The 21,162-nt window shown below is 34.1% G+C and overlaps 1 protein-coding gene across 1 annotated transcript; it reads right to left on the minus strand.

Moving 5' to 3' along the window:
* Window positions 1-245: 245 nt before the first annotated feature.
* On the minus strand, window positions 246-1,273 carry LOC127135816 (flavonoid 3-O-glucosyltransferase). The gene is made up of 2 exons (XM_051062451.1): window positions 1,249-1,273; window positions 246-904 (listed from the first exon to the last, which is right to left on the minus strand). The coding sequence occupies exons 1-2, from the start codon at window positions 1,271-1,273 to the stop codon at window positions 246-248; spliced, it is 684 nt and encodes a 227-aa protein (XP_050918408.1).
* Between the last annotated feature and the right edge of the window lie 19,889 nt (window positions 1,274-21,162).

The following is a 21,162-nucleotide window of genomic DNA, read 5'->3' on the forward strand; positions in this document are numbered from 1 at the left end:
ATACAACATGTCAAAATTACTTCAACATATTAATTATATAATCTTAGGAAATAATAGCTCATTCAATAGCTACTATTATTCTATACTAAAACTCTCTAAAAGTTAATATAATAATTAAAAATTTGTTCATGGTCAAAATTGTTTATGCAAAAGACTAAAAGTTTCAGAGGTGATACAAATGCATTTAGTTAACAAAGTGATAATTTTGTACCATTGAACAATCCTAAATAATGTCTAGAAAAACTTTAACTAGTGACAATTTGTATCAAAGTCTTGAGATTCTTTGTAGAGTTACCATTTTTTGAAACAGCTTCTAGTACAGATTCTTTAAGTTTCATTATCTTCTGCCGCATAAACTTCCCTCTCTCACTTGACAAGGTTACTTCCAAAGCTTTCAAAACCGATTCTTTAGTCAATACTCCATTCTCAACTGTCACACCGATCTCCCAAACATTTTCTATCATTCTTCCATTCATATTCTGATCTGCAAAAATCGGTTTACTAATCATCGCAATACAATCCAACACTGTATTCCAACCAGAATGTGTCAAACAAACACCAACCGATGAGTGTTTAAGGATTTCCACTTGAGGAGCCCATGCAACAATTTTTCCTCTTGTTCTTGTCCTTTCTATAAACCCCTTTGTAAATTGCTCCTCTGGATTACCCCTAAAGGCCCAAAGAAATGGAAATGCATATTCTTCTAAAGACTCTGCCAAAGCAGTGAGCTCATGAGGCGGAGGTATCGTCGAACTTCCAAAGCTTATATACACTACTGAGTATTTCTCGTGTTTGTTCAACCATTCTAAACAACCATGTTCATCGGAAATCCTACGTTGCGGTGTTGTCAAGATAAATGGACCAACGTTTAGTAACAATTTTAATTTGGAATTCAACTCATTCTCTATAATAGAGTGTATTGTGATTTTTCAATATTCATTTCACCTTTAGAGTTGGATAGTTAGTAGTGATTGGTTTGTGAAGAAGTGAAAAGTATTTATAAAAGAAATGTTATTTCAGTGAGAAGTGAAAAAGAAGACGTGGGTTAAACAGAGCCTTACAAAACTTGGTTTGTTTTTATTTTAGCCCTACTTACCACAATAAATTCATATAATGAGCAATATTTTTCTCTCTCTAGAAGAAATTGAATACACCAATTTGTGTCCATTACTTTCACCAACCAAAGATGGATGAAAAAATTAATTAGCCATTACACTATTTAGCAAATGTCATCATAAATTCATTTACCACCCGACAACAAGGAGCCCATCATTTGTCGTAAAAACGGAATACTGTGTTTTAACTTAATCAAACTAATATTAATCCCCCGATTCTTTTTAAATGTGATTTTGACTTTTTATACCTATAAAAAAATTTAATTATTATTATTATTTTTCAAACCATAATTCTTCTTTTACAGTATTCTTAATTTTTTTTAAATTTATTTTATTTCTCTCTCTCTTTATAATAATAATAATTTAGAGATAATTTTGTTAAAAATACAATTAATATTATCTTAAATTTTAAATAAAAATTAAAAATAAATAATATTTATTCAAAAAATTGATCCTTAAAAAAATTGACCCTTAAAAAGCAACGGAAATAATATTAAATAGCATTATATAAACAATAGCTAGCTTTCTTGTGAAATCTACATTTGTGGTTAAACTTGTATAGACAATATATTTTTTATTCAAAAAGAAAGTGTGGCATAGTATCGATACGCTCATAAAAAGGTTTCGAAAAAGAAACATATAAAATATAGGTTTAATGTATTTTTTTTCTCTAACTTAATTTAATTTAATATTTCATTTTAATTTCTTAATTAAAAATATCACATTATAATTCCTCAAAACTGTTTTATTAATTTATTTGATCCTTCCGTTAGACTTTTATAAAAAACGTTAATCATTATATTTTAATTGACTTACGTGGCTTTTTTTTTGATATTTTTTATTTTATTTTTGAATTTTTCTTTTTAATACCAAATCATACCATTTCAAAAATAAAAACATGTTTTTCTTCCCTTCCCAAAATCCTAGCTGCCGTTACCTTCTTTTCCTTTCTCCTCGTCCATAAACTCTTCACTTCATTCTCATCCTTCATCTTCCACTGTTTCCTTTTTAACATCTTCCTTCATCTTCTTTTGTTTTTGACAGAAGCAACATAATGAGAGAATGGATGTGTGTTTGATTTTAGATTTGGTTTCAGATCTGATTTACTATGTGTCTGATTTTGGATCTGATTTTAGTATCTTACCTCATTCATCACTCTTTCATTTATCAAATGTACTCTTTTTTACTAGTAGATGGTATTGTAATGTAAATATTTTTCAAATTATCTCTTTATTGATTATTGTTATTCTATGATTTTTTTGTTTGGATTTCAACAAAATTGTTGATGAGAAGTGTTTGCACACTCAATGGTTGCTTCTGTAGACCTGAACAATCTGAGCAATTTTCTTGAAAGAGTTGATGAAACTAACAAAAATCCTCAGTTCAATAATGTTTGCATCACATTTGAGGAGTTCAAAAGCTTTGCAGAACTACAAAAAATAAATGTGCTAGTTCAACTACCGTGTTTGTCACACCTGTGATTTATGTTGTTGTGGTCATTTGTTATAATCATCATCACAAATAAAAAAGAGAAATTATGAAAGGTTTTATAATAAAACGACTTATATTGTGGTACAAAATATTTTTCCAAAATGACTTATAATAAAAAACGAAAGTAGTATGTATTACCAATATTGAATTCACAACATTAAAATCAAAGATTCTATTGATATTTTTGAAAAGAGGCCAAAAAAAATAATACTATTAGAATTCGCAAAGAAAACATCAAAACCACTTTTTATCGTGAAATTTAATAAACAAAAATAAATTTCAATTGACTTAAGAGATTAAACTCGAAAATATCACACGACATATTTGTGTGAATCATAAGCTTTTAAACGATTTTGATATCAAAGTTGAAATGTAAAGTTTGAGAATAATAACTGGAATTTAAATTGAAATCGAAATGCAAAGAACTTAAAATAAAGTGACTGAAAGTAATTTAATTGCAGAAAATTATTTGAACATAAAGACTTTAATTTGTAAAAAGTGGAACGCACGTACATTCTAAACTCTTTCCTCAATCACACAAATACTTTGAGTTTTGTAGAATTTGCGTACAATTACGGACCTCTAAAACTCAAAGTGAATGCTACTTATATACTAATAATAAATTAATCATCTATAACGATCGACTAAGCATAGTATTCCACGTCTTTGCTTCCATGCAACTTCTGTCTTCGATAAGCTTTCACGTGTCCTTCAATAATTGTTTGATCTTATCTCTTTACACCTCATTCGACTACATAGAATACATCTTGGAAATTCTGAATTTCACTAAGTCGCAAAACTCCTTGGTTTTTGTCTGACTACAATTTTAACCACAATTAGAACTTTTGGTCGATAAATCGAATTAGTCGGAATCTTCATGGTCATCACTAACCATTTCGACTTTTCATCAAAACCATTATTACATGACCCTTGTCATATTCCTGTAATTTAATGTTGGTGCCGAAAATCTGAGATAACAAATTATCCCCCAAAATGTCATGTTTCGATTTTGAATAAAAAGTAGAAAGGTGTCATTTTTTATCATATTTTCGACAATGTTCATCTTCTTACACTGACGTCATCGTCATCATTAGCACTTTACTGCGCATTGTCATTTTCCAAAAGTCTTCTCAGAATCCCATCATTTTTCCTATTTTCTAGGGGATCATGTTTTTGCACGTCTCACTAACTGCTCCACTCACATCAATTTCTCCACCTCTTGAAACACGAAACGCCTCACATTAACACGCGTACGCCAAGTGTCTGCTAAGCACCTCTATAAACACTTTCGTAATACTCTCTTCTCATCTTCTTCACTTTTTCACTCTCAACTCTTTACACACAGAGAAACTTTTGTTTCACAACAAGTTATTCAAACTTCAACAATGGCAACCGACACTTCAACCAACAAATTCGATACTAGAAAGAATCCAATGGCTTTCACGATCTTGCCATCATAAACTGATGAAGGAAGGGATTTTGTTCCTGAACTGCTAATGGCTAAAGATAAAATCTCTATTTGGCAAAAAAACAGGTATTCATTCCCTTTACACTTGTTGGTAAACTGTTATCATTCTTAGGACCATACTCAACATCTAAGTCTCAACCTAAGAAAGTAAAGAACTTTTCCCGTGTTATCCCGTCACCACGCATTCAGCGTTCGAAGAACGCTCTCTCGATTTATCCTTCATATAAACACATGCGCGCATCTTTTGATCTGTACCTCATACCCAAAGCAAAGAGTATCTTGCATGGCTCAATAAAGTCGAAAGCAAAAGACAAAAACAGTGGGAAGACCTATGTATCTTCGACATGATTCAAATCTTTAGAACTTGCCCTAGTTATAACCCAACCATGCTACTTGTGTCAATCTTGTTTTGGGAAGGTTCGACTAACACTTTCTAATTCTCTTGTGGAATGCTTACGTCAATCTTGTTCGACGTAACATCCATCACAGGATTAAACCCTCTTGGCAAAAATTTCACCCCAACCATAGAAACCGACCATGAATTTATTTTCGAACGCTTTAGCTTCAAAAATATCATTATCGACCACCATGACAAGAAAACTGAAGTGGTCTCCGACCAAGAACACATCACTTTCTTGACCCTTTGACTTTCTTACTATGTTTTATGTTCAAGATCTTTACAGATAGCTAAAACATACGTCCCTCTAACAATCCAACTCCATGAGGGTCGAAATATTTCTTTAGCCAAATTGCTTTTAACCAATTTATATGAATCAATTGGAAATGCTTCTTACAAGTTAAAATACCTACTTGAAATCAACAAATCACACCTTATCTCCGGCCTTCTATGGCTTGTATAACTCACGTAGTTAATTTCTTCCTACATTTGAATGTTATTTTTGTGTGAGTCAATCAACCATTAATTAAATTATAAAAATAATAGATGATTGGACAATAAAAACAGTAAAGGATACGGATCTAACATTTTATATAAATAATTTAAATCCTATTAGAAATTTATAATTAAAAATTCTAATACTTTTAAAACAATTAAATATAGTTAAAGAAAATACTTTTAAAACAATTTTGAGAGAGAAAATATTATTCCATCTCAAATGAAACATAATTGTCTAAATTTTTTAGTGTTTTGATATTATCATAATTTGCAAAAGAATTAGATCAATACAAGCTTATGCCATAACACACTTTTCCAAATATATGTGTGCGCTTGGCCCTGACACATACAAGATTGGTTAAAATGGAGGACAAATTTATTCAATTCCTTATGCAGTTGAATGAACAATATCAAACAGTTGGAAAATAATTTTTATTTACGGAGTCACTTCCAAGAATTAGCAAAATTCTTTAAATGGTGTTACAAGTTGAGATACAATAGACACTACTAGAAAATATATTTTCGGTGACATAATATTATAACGATCATTTTTTCACCTTAGTTATATTTCATTTTTTATATGCATATTTTTTATATTTTATTAAGAAACTTTTCATCACAGTTCCTGAAAATAACCGTGGTCGTAGAACTTGGATGACAAACTTCGAATTCCAATTTAACATTTTTCCATTTTTCAATAAAAATAAGCATGTGTCCCTTCACATTTATTGTTATTTAAAAATTGAAAGTATAACGACTACAATTGTTTGATTCAACAATGGTTATATGTTTCATATTTCACAACGGTTAAAGTTTGCAACTGTTGTGAACTTTTTTCCACAAAATTAAAATATAACAGGTATTTCATTTTGTTCATAACACACGAGGGTGAGCGAACGAGATGACTGCGATAGCAAAATCATTTATGAAAACAAAATCTTTGTCCTCTCCGGCTTACGGTATGTTACCATTCTCTCTCTCTCTCTCTCTCTCTCTCTCTCTCTCTCTCTCTCTCTCTCTCTCTCTCTCTCTCTCTCTCTCTCTCTCTCTCTCTGTGTGTGTGTGTGTGTGTGTGTGTGTGATAATCGTACTACTTTCTAAAAGTTTATGTTCTTCGCTAATGTTATATTTCGTTTCTTGGTATATTTTTTAACATAATGAAATTGTAATGTGTATTGTTCATGTTTTGTGACTATAATTTTGTTCATGTTTCTCTGTTCATGTTTTGTGACTATAACTTTGTTCATGTTTCCCTGTTCATGTTTTGTGGCTATAACTTTGTTCATGTTTCTCTGTTCATGTTTTGTGACTATAACTTTGTTCATATTACAAACTAATTATTAGGTTGTTGATTGTAGTCGTGGTTTTGGTGTGGTTAAAGGAAGTAAATGGCAACAAATTCTAAGAAAAGGAAATTCTTTTATTCATTAAGAAAGCGTTACATTTTTTATCCTAAAGACATTAGATAATTTTATTCTTCATCTCACTCTTCTTCCATTGGATCCTCCTTCTTCTTAGGCTTTATCATTGTTGTCTCTATTCTGTCCACTTTGGGATCCAACAGTTGTGCATACTACTTTTGAGACTTCCTCAGACTTCTGAACCGTTGAAGTTTCCTCAGACTTATGCTTTTCTTCCGTTGCTTTTTTCTTCATCAGCTTTTTAATCTCATTCTCAAAATTCCTCTTTTGAGTCTTACACTACTTTGACTTACCCATTTTAACCGAAGAGGAATGTGATATGGATGATTATGTAAACATCTTCTTTTGTAAGAAGAAATCTTGAATAATGTACAATTTGTCTTGAAGACTATGCATCTTGGGAAGCTTTGCCTTTCAGAATACTTTGACTATCTTGAATATTGTGGATAATTGCTTACCTTTTTCTCTAGCTATTAAGATTTCGTGAATATTTTATTTCCATTTTTACTCAGATTCTCTCTTATCTCTCTTTTTTTATCTTTTGTGTGTAGATTCTTGTTCTTAAGTAACACAAATGCCCACTTCATATGAACAACATCAAGAAGGAATATGAGAGAAATAACAAGGCAAGAATGGCGAGGCTGAGGTTCGAACAAAGGACCTATAAATTATTTTACAACGGTTGTTTGAATAAACTGTTGTTATAAGTAGCGTGCTACCTAACTTATAATCACGGTTTCTCGCTCGTTGTGGAATCAACATACATACAATCAAACATTACCTAATAACGGACGTGCAACCGTCATTATATGTGTTTTTCATAATAGTGAGAGTTATGGGTTTTCTACACAAGCGAGTACGAAATCCAATACATTGCATTTGAAAGTCATGATCCGGGTAGATGAAGAGGTAGAAGAAATTCAAAGGTATTCGCATACTATGGAAATACTTGTCACACAATTGAAATTTAATATAAGAACACAAACATCTCTAAATTTTGGATTTGGTGGAGGAAACATCCTGAATAATTTGTATGTCTACAATGTTGCCATTGAAAAATTTGAAGTGGGATGAGAAAGTTAAGTGCAGATAAAGGTTATAAATGAGGAAATAAGATCCTGACCAAATACTAGTAAAATAATTTACTAAATTTGCTTGAAACTAAAATTAGTGAAGGGAAATAGCAATGATTGTTATTCTATTGGCGCAACAGATAAGAACTAAGCACCATAACTAAATCCTCAATTTTATAGTTGCCATTAGATTTTAGATATCGACGCAACTTTTTGTATATACAACACTGTTGACTATATCATTTACCAAAGTGGGACCAATTTCAATTAGTTTACCAAATCGTAATGCTATTAAGGTCATTTTCACTGGTATGTTAAGTTAAATGATGATTTGATAATAAAGGGTTTTATTTTTTCTGAGTTCAATATTAGTTTGATATTAATATCATGATTGGAGATACAATTGTTCTATATCATTTGAGAATGATACATTCCTTAATTGGTTTTGCTAAATACGGAGAAATTGGCACTATGAAGAGAATAAATACGAATATCTAAAATAATTCAGGATAAGGTAGACGAAAACTCGAATGCAGAGAAGATGAAAATATAAAATTTTATATGAACAAGATACGTTTAAGTTATTGTGTTTTTTGGAATATGAAATGGCCTACTTATAGGTGTAGTAATTTTGTTTCACAAGATGCAACCCTTGATGAAACACACCATTTCAGCAACACTTAACAATAAGTTTTGCAACTTTTCACTTTTTACCAACTATTTCAATAATTCACAAATTGTCGTTGTTTTCGAATTCAAAACATAAAAAATTGAAGCAACGACTATAAAAGATTGGAGCAACAACCACAACCATGTGTGGCAGCTTGCCGCCACGAGTCGGCTGAACGCCGGCCACCGGAACACCAGTGTATAATGTAGCGAGTAGCCCAATTGCTCTGATGCTTTTCGTGCATAAGTGCTCAAGTGCTTTAAACTTGTTATTCCTTGTGATTATACTGATGTTACCTTGCACACACTATTTAAAAGTTCTTCGCCTTCATCTCTCACCTATTTCGTGAATTTATCATGAGAGAAACTCTAATTCTCACTTTGAGATGACACAATATCGAAATTGACATAGGTGAAGTTTATATTGTGTCTACTTTAATTGATATACATATTATCAACATCGAATTTATTAAGAGTTTGAAAATCTAAAACCTCCAAATGCAAGAGTCAACATTATTACATAATGTTTCTCAAACATCCAAATCAACAGCTTGTTGTTACCCATAGAATCTTGAGGTTAATGTTTTCTTAACGTTAGTTTAAGTTTCTTTTGTTGTTGGATGTCTTACTTAAGGAGTTTCAATCTCATACCTCTCGAGGTTGTCTTTACTAAATCGATGACCGTTGATTTAGTAAATGGATCGGCTAAATTATAGCTTAAACATCTATATATGTGAGTAAAATGATTTTATCCTTAATCAATTTTCTCATGAAGGAATGTCTAAGACCTATGTGTCTAGACTTTACATTATACACTTCTATGTACACTCTGGCTAAAGTAACTTGACTATCGCAATGTATCTACACATTTAAAACATTGTCTTTAGCCAATGGAACTTTCGACAAAAGGTCCCTCAACCATAAAGTTTCTTGACCATCGGAAGCAAGAGCCACAAACTCTTTTCCATGGTTGAGAGAGTGATACACATTTGTTTTTTTATCTTCCAAGAAATTGCACCCTAGTTAGTCTAAATATCCATCTAGTTGTAGATTTATGATCTCCAATGGTCGATATCTAACCCGTACAAGATATGAAGCAAGATAGAGCAACATGGTGACCTTTTAGTTGTTATATTTCTCTAACATTTGTGGGACTTCTCATGTCGATGATGACTTGAAACTTATATGAGTTCTCCTTAATCCCCAGTTTGGTCAACATGTAGACAAGAAGCTTACCTGCATGCACCCCTAAGAAGCACATGGCGGGTTTCAGACAGATATTATACTACTTGACCGACCCATGACATCTTCCGAGTCATATGCATAGCTCTACCCTTCTAAAGTTTTTACTATCATGTCGTCGACATAGACCTCCAAGTTCCTCCATATATGTTGGGAGAATATTATGTTCATTAGTCGTTGGTAGGTGGCATTTGTTTTCTTAAGACAAAAGGCATGATGTTATAAAAGTAGTTGTCGTGGTTTGACATAAATGTTGTTTTAGGCGCATGCATGACATCCTTCTTAATATGGTTGTATCCCGAATAGGAATCCATGAAACTCAGTGTCTTATAACCCGAGGACCCATCGATCAGGCGATCAATATCGAGTAAAGGATAAGGGTCCTTGGGAAAGACTGTATTGAGGTCGTTGAAATCCATGCACATGCACCACTTGTTTGATAATTTCTTCACCAAGGCGATGTTGCCTAGCCAGGTCGGGTATTTTACTTATGTGATGAAGTCTGTGTTTGCTAGCTTACTCAATTCTTCGTTGATGGAGGATCTCTTCTCCTCGCCAAATTTCAGCATCCTTTGAGACACTGAGCTTATAGAGGAATTGAAGGCAAGGCGATGGCAGACCACTCAGGTATCTATGTTTGGCACGTTGAAGGGGGTCACGTGAACAAGTCGAAATTTCTCCTGAATTGGTTGAATAATTAGCGATCTTCTTCTGCAAAAAGTGAGGTGCCTATATTTGTTACTTGGTGACCTAAAGGACCTATATGAACCTCCTTCGGATCTTCAGTGGGCGTGAGTCTCTTGCTCTTTATGACTAGTCAGGGGTTCCAACTTGTAGTGTTGGTGTTATGTACCTAGAAAAAAATGATGGATTCGTGGGTGACTCCTCGTTCCTCATTGCCAGGATACTTTAATAATACTACTGTGCACTTTCTTGTTCCCCTTAAACATTCCTAACTCACTCACTGGGTAACAAGTATTTCAGGACCAAGTATTGGATGGATATAATTTCCCCTAACGAATTGATGGCAGGCCGACCAAGGATGACGTTATAGGGTGATAAGGTGTCTATCAAATGATAATTGACTTTATCGACTTGGAATCTACTCATGTGTCATAGGTCGTTTCTAGGGTTATGTGACCTTTTACATGTACTTGCTCATCTGACTAGCCTACTTGCGAAGGTGCTCTAAAATAGGATGTCTTCTGAGATTCCCGGGTGTATCAAGACTCTCTTGGCATCCCAAGTGTCATAATGTACAGTGATAACCAATGGGTCATTTCCACATGTATTTGGAGAGGCTTGGGGATATTACGTACACAATCAACATGTGACTGCAGTATTTCCTTTGGGAAGATCTGGAACTTCCACCATCGGTGAAACCTCTGTAAATGATGCTAACCATGAAGCTTAGATTTGTTTTGACCATTTTTGAGAGAAACTAGTGAAAATGATAGTGATAATGTAAGGTGTAGTCCAGGTTTGTTTTTTTGGACCATGTTTTACAAGTTAGTGATCAAAGAATTCTTGAAGATGAATATGCTTTTGATGATGACAACTAAATCTTCCTTGAATGATGACAACTATATATGCCTTGAATGATTACAACCAAAGTCAAGCGTTTAAAGATGCAAGCAGAGTAAGTATGGTTTGATGAGTTTGATTATTTGATGATGGAATTCAAATCAAGACTCATCACCAAGTAAAGTTCAATAAAATGTCTATAATATTAAAACATATGGGAAAATTTTGAAGTGTTTGAACGCTCGCCCTAATACGTCTGAGTGAACAAGTATTGTAAAAGCTTAATGGTTGTATGGTAAAGTTATACCTCTAATCTCTCTCTCTCTCTCTCTCTCTCTCTCTCTCTCACACACACACACACACACACACACACATACTAAAACGAGTTTTATAACTTATTTTTATTAAGAAAATATTTATAAAAATGCATTGAAGTCATGCCAGATGAGTTGGGACTTGTCATAAGAAGTTATGGGAAAAAATTGTACTAGCCAATCGATTGACACTTATACCCAATCGATGGACTAGTGGAAAGATGCACCCTAATCGATTATGACAGTGTCTTAATAAATGGTAACGATTATATATCTTTTTTGACCTTTTTAACTTTGCTAATCAATTAATTTCAGGCCAACCAACCAATTGGTGCATGATGTCAATCGATTGACTCATTAATTTTTCCCACAATTTTTTTCTTTTTTTTGCCAATCTCTAACCTATAAATAGAAGTCCCTTCCCATAAATTTTCATATTCATAAATGTGATCTCTCGTATATCACTTATCACTCTCTCTAACAATATTTATCACTTTCTCTCACTTAGAAATTATGTCGTAGCGCTTTCAAGAAATGTCTTTTGTGAGTTAGGCATTTGCTTAATTATAGAAGAGTAGAATTGTAAATTCACCAAGGAAAATTTGTTTCTACATTGGTTGAATAATTTATTCATTTATGACTTATTTATTTTGGTTCGAAGCTATATCCTTAAAAATTAACTCTTTGTTTTGGTTCGAAGGCCCAGCCCGTGTAAAAGTTTTCATAGGTTTGAGATCAACCTGGTATTAAAATCTCATATTGGTTGGTGGTTATTCTCTGTAAAATCTATTTAAGGTTCGTAAGCTAAGTCTGGTTAAAAGCTTAATAAGGTTAGAGATAAGCCCGATATAAAACCTCATAGATTCGTGGTCATCCTGCGAAAACCCTGGTTCGATTCGAGTTCAACCCGTGTTAAAAGTTCACCCAGGTTTGACATCAGCCCATGTAAAATCTAGTTTTTAAATCTTGTAGAATAACCGCTACAAGTTGTTATTTGAAAAGAAGACTAACCACTTCAATCCGTCACTTGGAAGGAAGACTCACCATTTTCTCTATGTTTGCTGTTTGGTTGGAAGTTAGCCAGAAAATTTGTTTTTCTTGTATAAGGGGGTTCAAGAGTTCAACCTACTAAAATATGTTAAGTTTATTGGTACTTACAAGATCAAATCTTGGGGACAAGACTAAGTCTTTTGACTGAACTTGTATACTTTCTGGTGTCTTCTCTCTTGTTTAACTTTTACTTTCTCCAATTTTAATATTCGCTGCTTAATTATAAAAAACTTAAAAAATGTTTTTAAAAAATCCACAATCCACTCTTCACTCTTGTGTGTGAAGTCATATATCCAGCAAGTGATATCAAAGTCTAACTCCTATTTAAAGACTAATCGTCTCAGGAGAAAGATGATTTCCAATATATTTTGAAATAAGAGAATTCTTTCCTAAATGCACCTCCAACATTCAATGGTGATAGGTTTGAAATATGAAAAATTAGATTTAAATTTTTTTATTCAAAGTATTAATTTTGAATTGTGGGAAACTATAATCAACAGTTACTTTTTCTCTACTCACCAAATAAATGTTGAAGTAGTAGATAAATCCGATTATCTTTGAACCATATAAGTTATATCGTGAACAAGTATAATTTTTGAATTTACTGTTGTTTTGTGTGGGAATAATATTTGGTAATACTAAATATGGAATGTAATTTACTCCGGTAAATTATGGAGGAGTAATAGGAAGGATATAAGTGAGAGGCTTATATTTGTGGTTAATTTAAATCCACAAATTATTTAGCTTGTATGTCACTATAAATTCTTCATACATTTTGTAGACCAATTACAATAGAAATATATATAGTGTAATAAAGTGATTCTTCTTTAGATATCTTTATTCATACAAGTCTTGTTCAATTTTAGTGACTTCTATATTTCATATCATTAATAGAAGCAAAATACTGCTACGACTCTAACAATTGGTATCAGAGCAAACATCAAAATTTAGAGTGGTAAAATTTTATTTCTTGAAGAAAATGGCTTCTACTAGCGGAACTGTCAAGGTTGGGAAATATGAAATAGAGAAGTTCAATGGGAAAAATGATTTTTCTTATTGGAGGATACAGATCAAAAATCTGCTTATATCACAAAAGTTGCATAAGGAGTTAGCGGGGAAAGAACAAAAACCTGTGAGTATGAAGGATGAGGATTGGGAAGAGCTAGATCTTGAAGCACGGGAAGCGATAATCTTATACCTTGAGAGGGATGTTACTTTCTTGGTTAATGAAGAAGCAACAATTGTCGTCGTGTGGTCAAAGTTAGAGAATAATTTTATGACGAAAACTCTAACAAATAGGATATGCTTGAAATCCAAACTGTATACATGCAAGATGAAGGAAGGCACCTCAATCCGGGATTACGTCAATAAGTTTGATAGGATTATATCAGACTTAAAAGATATAGATGTAAAGATTGATGAAGAAGACCAGGCACTCATGTTACTACTTTCATTACCAGAGTCCAATGAAAATTTAGTCCAGACATTGATGCTTGTAGGTGATACTCTAACAATGGATGAGACAAGAACATCACTTTTAGCAAATGATCTTCAAAAGGTTGCTACAAGTGGGATGTTGAGTTGTGGAAGAGAACATAAAGAACAAGCTCAATGATTGTTTGCTACTAGAGGGAGGACAAGGTGGGAGAAGGAAATATAAATTAAAATCTAATGCTCTTGGAGAAAGAACATGCTTTAAATGCGGTGAGCATGGACACTTTAAAGCAAATTTCCCAAATAAGAGGGTATTATTTAAGAATCAGACCAACGGCAGCAACAACTCCAAAGGTAAGCAACAAGATTTGTCAGAGACGAGTTATGTCTCAAATGATGAGGAAGATTGTTTCTCTGTCTTAGAGAAAGACCATGACATTTCCGATAAGTGGATGCTTGATTCAGGAGCCTCACACCATATGTGCCCAAATAGGAAGTGGTTTACTATCTACCAAAGTATAGATGGTGGAATTGTTTTAATGGGAAACAACCATGCTTGCAAAATTATGGGGTATGGTACAATACGAATCAAAATGCATGATGGAGCGGTAAGGACTTTGAGGAACGTGAGACATGTCCCTAATTTGTGGAAAAACCTTATTTCTCTTGGTGTATTAGAGGAAAATGGTTGCGAAATAATCTTGTAAAATGGAGTCTTAAAGGTTGTTCGTGGTTCGTTGGTTATGATGAAGGGAGTTCTTCATAGGAATCTTTATCCTCTTGTATGTGAAACTGTCACAGGAGATTTGGCAATTGGAATAAGTGGAAGTAAAGATCAAACAGAATGCACGAGGATATGACACATGCGCCTTGGGCATATGTCAAAGAAGGGTTTATCACTGCTTAATGGGAAAGGTTTGTTGAAGAACATGAATAAACCATGTATGGAATTTTGTGAACATTGTGTGTATGGAAAAGCACATCGCTTGAAGTTCTCTACAAGCAAGCACAAAAGCAGAGGATTGTTAGACTATGTGCATACTGGTGTTTGGGGTCCGACTAAAGTTACTTATAAGGGTGGTTCCAGGTACTTTGTTACATATGTTGATGATCATTCGAGGTATGCTTGGATTTATTTTCTTAAGCATAAGAATGAGGTATTTAATATTTTCAAGTGTTGGAAATCAATGGTTGAGAACAGAACGGGTAGAAAGTTGAAAACTCTGTGATCGGATAATGGTACAGAGTATATAGATGGAGTTTTCAAGAGGTTTTGTAACCAAGAAGGCATTGTTAGACACTGGACGGTCAGAGCCACACCATAACAGAATGGAGTCGCAGAAAGACTGAATCGTACACTTCTTGAGAAAGCAAGGTGTATGCGCTCTAATTCTGGGTTAGGTCGAGAATGGTGGGCAGAATCAGTTGCTACAGTTTGTGATGTAGTAAACAGATCCCCACATTCCAGTTTAGGTGGAGACACGCCCTATAGGGTATGGTCAAGTGAACATGTTGACTATGAAAGACTGAAAATTTTCGGGTGCACAGCGTATTATCACGTTAAGGATAACAAACTTGATAATAGAGCCAAGAAAGCTATCTTTCTAGGATATGCAAAAGGGGTCAAAGGCTATCGTCTTTGGAGTGTAGAAGATTCTAAGTTTGTGATCAGCATGGATGTTACATTTGATGAAAAATCCTTGACAGTTTTGTCAAAAGTTATTAACCCTAATGATGGTGATGTGACGATATCAAATAAGCAAGTAATTGAGATAGAATCTGAAGACCAATCATATTCTAATCGTGGTCAGGTGGATAATCCTATCGCCAGTGAAGATGAAGAAGAGGATGAACATGATCATGAGGAGGTTCAACAGGAAAATACACATGTGTTACAACAACAACAACAAGAATCTTTGGATGTCACTAGGCCAAAGAGAAATTATAAACTAGTTCATAAGTTTGGGTCAGATAAACCTCTGAAGCATTATGGGCAGGTTAACTTGGTGGAATATGCACTCTCAGTTGAAGATGATGAGCCGGTCACCTTCAAGCAAGCTATAAAAGATAAATATATAGAGAGTTGGTTGGTTGCTATGGAGGAAGAGATGCAGTCTCTTCACAAGAACAAGACATGGGAGGTGGTCTCATTGCCTATAGGAAAGTCTGCTATCAGTTGTAAGTGGGTGTATAAAAGAAAAGAAGATCATACTAAGTTATGTGGTACAAGATATAAGTCTAAACTAGTGGCCAAGGGGTTTTAATAAAAGGAAGTAATTGATTACAATGAGATATTTTCTCCGGTGGTGAAACATACTTCAATCCGGGTGCTATTAAGTTTAGTAACTCACGGTGATCTTAAGCTGGAACAACTAGACGTGAAGACACTCTTCTTGCATGGAGACTTAGATGAGGAGATATATATATGTATCAACCTGAGGGATACAAGGTTGAGGGTAAAGAGAGTCAGGTATGTCGCTTGAGAAAATCACTTTATGGGTTGAAACAATCTCCTAGACAGTGGTACAAGCGATTTGGTTCTTTTATGATAAAACAAGGTTTCTCTAGAAGTAGTTATGACAGTTGTGCCTATATTCATAAGCTTCATGGAGGTAATTATATCTATCTATTATTGTATGTCGATGACATGCTTATTGCTTCAAAAAGCAAGGTGGAGATAGATAAGTTGAAGTTTAAACTTCGTAAAGAGTTTGAGACAAACTTGGGTGTTGTAAAGAAAATATTGGGTATGGAGATTAGAAGAGAGCGGACAAATCGAAAACTGTTCTTGAGTCAAAAAGGCTATTTAGAGCGGGTTGTTGAAAGGTTTGGAATGAAAGGTGCTAAGTCGGTGGTTACTCCATTAGCTCCACATTTTAGGCTTTCTGGTAATCAATCTCCCACTACAGCAGAAGATAAGGCATACATGGAAAATTTACCTTATGCTAGTGTAGTTGGCAGTCTGATGTACGCTATGGTGTGTACACGTCCAGATATTTCACAAGCGGTAAGTGTTGTTAGTAGGTTCATGGCGAATCCGGAAAAGGCACATTGGGAAGCAGTTAAGTGGATTTTGAGGTACTTGAAAGGTGTTATTAACACTAGTTTGCGTTTTGGTGGAGATACATGTCAAATAAGTGAGTTTGTTGATTCAGATTATGCTGGCGATCTAGATAGACGATGATCTACTACTGGTTATATGTTTCAAATACACGGTGCTCCAGTTAGTTGGAGATCGATGTTACAACATACAGTGACACTCTCTACTATAGAAGTTGAGTACATGGCAGTAGCAGAAGGAGTGAAGGAAACATTATGGCTGAAGGGTCTTCTAGATGAATTGGGTATGAAACAAGAACGTGCAAAACTGAGTTATGATAGTCAAAGTGCGATTCACTTGGCTAAGAACCAGGTTCATCATGCTCGGGCCAAGCATATCGATGTAAGGTATTATTTTGTACGGTATTATTTTGTACGGGATGTCGTAGAGGAAGGTCATATTTCTCTTACGAAGGTACATACTGATGATAACCCAGCTGACATGTTAACCAAGGTTGTGTCAGGTAACAAGTTCCAACATTGCTTGAACTTGCTAACCATTATTCCATATTCGTCCAAAATTTGAATGTTTCAAATTACGAACGAGGTGGAGAATTGTGGGAATAATATTTGGTAATACTAAATATGGAATGTAATTTACTCCGGTAAATTGTGGAGGAGTAATAGGAAGGTTATAAGTGAGAGGCTTATATTTGTGGTTAATTTAAATCCACAAATTATTTAGCTTGTATGTCACTATAAATTCTTCATACATTTTGTAGACCAATTACAATAGAAATATATATAGTGTAATAAAGTTATTCTTCTTTAGATATCTTTATTCATACAAGTCTTGTTCAATTTTAGTGACTTCTATATTTCATATCATTAATAGAAGCAAAATACCGCTACGGCTCTAACAATTGGTATCAGAGCAAACATCAAAATTTAGAGTGGTAAAATTTTATTTCTTGAAGAAAATGGCTTCTACTAGCGGAATCGTCAAGGTTGGGAAATATGATTTATAGGATGATTGTTTGAAAGATTAGAAATTTATGTTTGTTTTTTCATATAGAAAATGGATTGAAGTTGGATGTATGATAGAGTAAATTTTAATAGATATGATTTGAAAGATAGTACGTCCAGAAATTTATAGAGTGGTAAAATATAGAACTTACTAGTAGTTTCGCCTTAAATATGTTTGAAATCATGATTTATAGGCTGATTGTTTGAAAGATTAGAAATTTATGTTTTTTTTTTCAGATAGAAAATGGATTGAAGTTGGATGTATGATAGAGTAAATTTTAATAGATATGATTTGAAAGATGAATTTGTTAGTGAAGTTAAATATTTTGTCAATAAAGTTATGAATCAACCACAAATTTTAAACGAGGGTGCGATAAGGTGTCTTTGTGTAAAGTGTGTCTACATTAGTTTGAAGACGCCTAGTGAAGCCTATCGCGGCTGGAAAATTTACAGAGTCGTCACCATCTTTTATTCCTTTCTAAGGAATATGAAAATAATGATAAAATTTAATAGTTAAAGGTGAGAGCCTGTGTTCGGGAGTCGGTTGAGTAAGGGGAAGGTACTAGGAACCCCTTACCTCCATTGTATTCAATGGGACCCCCTCTAATTCTAGTGTTAGTGTGCGCCCCTAATGTATTTGCTTGATTATTCAATTTTATTTATTTATTTACAAACTATTTTATCTGAATTGATATGAAACCCAAAAAGATTTTTATAACTGAACTCACTAGAGTTTATAACTCTGTGTCTACGTATCTTCACACTAGGCGATGAATCAGAGTATCGTAGTTCTTCTTGAAAATGTTGGTTGGTTGATTGTTTTTATCTCTTGAAAAGTCCTCACACATCAGGGACAGAGAAGTACTTGATTTTGAAAAATGTCTCAACACGCTAGGGTAGAGGTCTTACTATTTTGAGTGAGTTTGAATCGATTTTATCCCTTTATCCCTTAGAAAAAAAATATTATTTTAGCTTATTTAAGAAAATAAATTAGGAATCATAATTATGTGTTAGACATAACCCCTTATCCCGATTTAACCTTTGATAACCCCTTAGTTTTATCCCAAATTCTATCCCGTGTTTTTTATCCCGTTTTAACTTGAAAATATTATTTAATTTAATGAATAACAATATATTAAGTACGATATAATAATATGATACAAAATAAATAAAATTAAAGGTAATACGAATGATCTAAATTGGAGGTCATAAGATATATTCCATATCCCTATTTCGTCCCCTTGTTACATCCCTTAAAATCCTAAGTATTATCCCCGATTATATCTCACAATTCCTTATTTAATTAACCATAATATAAATAGTATAAATTTCTAATTAAATTTATTATTATAGTTAATTAATTAAATAAATATCATGAATAACTAAAAACACCACAAATCTAATTTTAATTGAATTAATCCTAATTATTAAATAGGTAAATCTTAATTAATGGTTAATTAAGTAATTAATTAACTAAAAAATTATAAAAATGATGGGGGTGTATTTTGTACGGGTGAGTAAATGGGTCGTTGAGAGGGTGTTAATAGAAAAGAAGAGAGAGGCCCATTGGCCTCTCCGAGCCCATTGCACCTCCAAAGCCCTCTTGGGGAGTCGACGATGGACTCTACACCAGGAGCGTCTGATCTGTTGACTGGAGTGCCAACCAGATCAAACCTCAAGTGTATGATGAGATGACCATGTAAGTATGCTGATCGGAGGGACGGTGTGCAAAGTCAATTGGCAGACCGCGGTGGACCTGACCGCGTCAGATGAGTCAAGGGTCAACTCATCTGAAGGCGTTATAGAAGGCTACATGGGGGGGGGGGGAATCCAACGGGAAATAGGGACGCATTTAAGTCCATTTTTCTTCAGTCTGTTCCCATTTTTTCTTTTTCATTCTCTCTCTAACTCTCAATTCCCTCTCTACTCCTCTCTACTCTCTGCCCTCTCTCTAAAACCCAACCCCTTTGACCTCCCTTCTCTGCCTTGCACCACCACCAAAAACCTTACCTTCCCCAGATTCTGATTGATCTTCAAGCGGAATCTTCAAATGTTCATCAATATTTTTGTAGAACACCTTCTACCCTTCAACCTGGGTTCCCCAAATGAACCCTAGGATTTATTGTTAGACGGTGTGGCTAGTGATCGAGAGGGGGGGTGAATAGATCACCTCTTTGAAATTTAACGGATTTGAAATTTTATCAGAGTTTTCAAAGTTGGCGGAAAAATCAGTCCCGAATCGACTTCCGTCTATTCTGAACCGCTACTAGAAAGCCGGACACACAAGTTTAATTGCTGGATTTTAATGAGAATGACAGAAACAATTCACACCAGAATTTTAACTAATTGAATGCACTTATCATTAAAGTCTATTTCCAATGAATAAAATCTAGCTAACCGTTTTGTCAAACAGTTGGTGTGTATGTGATCGATGATAAACAGCAATGGAGTTTGATTAAAAGTTTTCTTGCCACTGCTGTCTTGCAACAGGAACAATCACCACACACTAACTGAAATTGCGAAAACAGTTTTAAAACGTAAAGAGGAGTAAGGTAAGAATACGATACGCAGAGATTTGGTAAGGAAGTTCCCCACGTCGTCCTCGCGTGTGGGTACGTCTCCCTCTCAATTTCAAATGAAATTGAGAACTTTGATTATCAATTTTTGCCGAATCCGTTGATACAAGGTTATGATACAAAGACAGAATTCTAAACTCTAAGAACCTCTTCTTGTATGAACCTTCACTTGATCTGAGCACGATCAAGATTTTCCTGCACGAAATTGCAAACAATTCACCGGTTCCACGACCTGCTTGCGAAATCCCCCGATCTCCAAACGCAACGCTGCGGCTGAATATGTTCTGCAAACGTGACTCCCAAACCCTCAAGAACACTCCAGTTCTTGAAGGACAAACCAGTAGGTTTTTCCTAGAAACCCCCTTCAATCTTCAACTCAGCTAGATCCTCGATCGTTCCACTGCAAACCACAGCTAGATCCTTGATCGTACCACTGAACGTTATCTCGATGCTTCTTTAATCCAAAGAACAAGAATGGTTATGTGTAAATGTTCTTGAAGAAAAGTGATTGAGAAGATGAAGAAGATGAAGTCTCTTTCAGGTTTCTAATTGCTCTCAAAACAATTGCTCCAACACTGCTTTTGATCTTGTGTTCAATTGTTTTCCCTCAATGAATTCGTCTTTTTACACTGCTGTCATAACCTGTCTTATATATGCTGCAAAACAGTTACTGTTATAACATAAAACAGCTTTATGTATTGATGCATAAGAGTGTGTATCGATGCATACTGTAAGATATGTGAATTTTTGGTGAAATTTATTAATCATGTATCGATGCATAATTCGTATGTATCGATGCATGTGATTATTTCACTAGTATGTATC

This window comes from Lathyrus oleraceus, chromosome 4, assembly GCF_024323335.1.
Source record: "Lathyrus oleraceus cultivar Zhongwan6 chromosome 4, CAAS_Psat_ZW6_1.0, whole genome shotgun sequence".
Classification (NCBI taxonomy): Eukaryota; Viridiplantae; Streptophyta; class Magnoliopsida; order Fabales; family Fabaceae; genus Lathyrus; species Lathyrus oleraceus.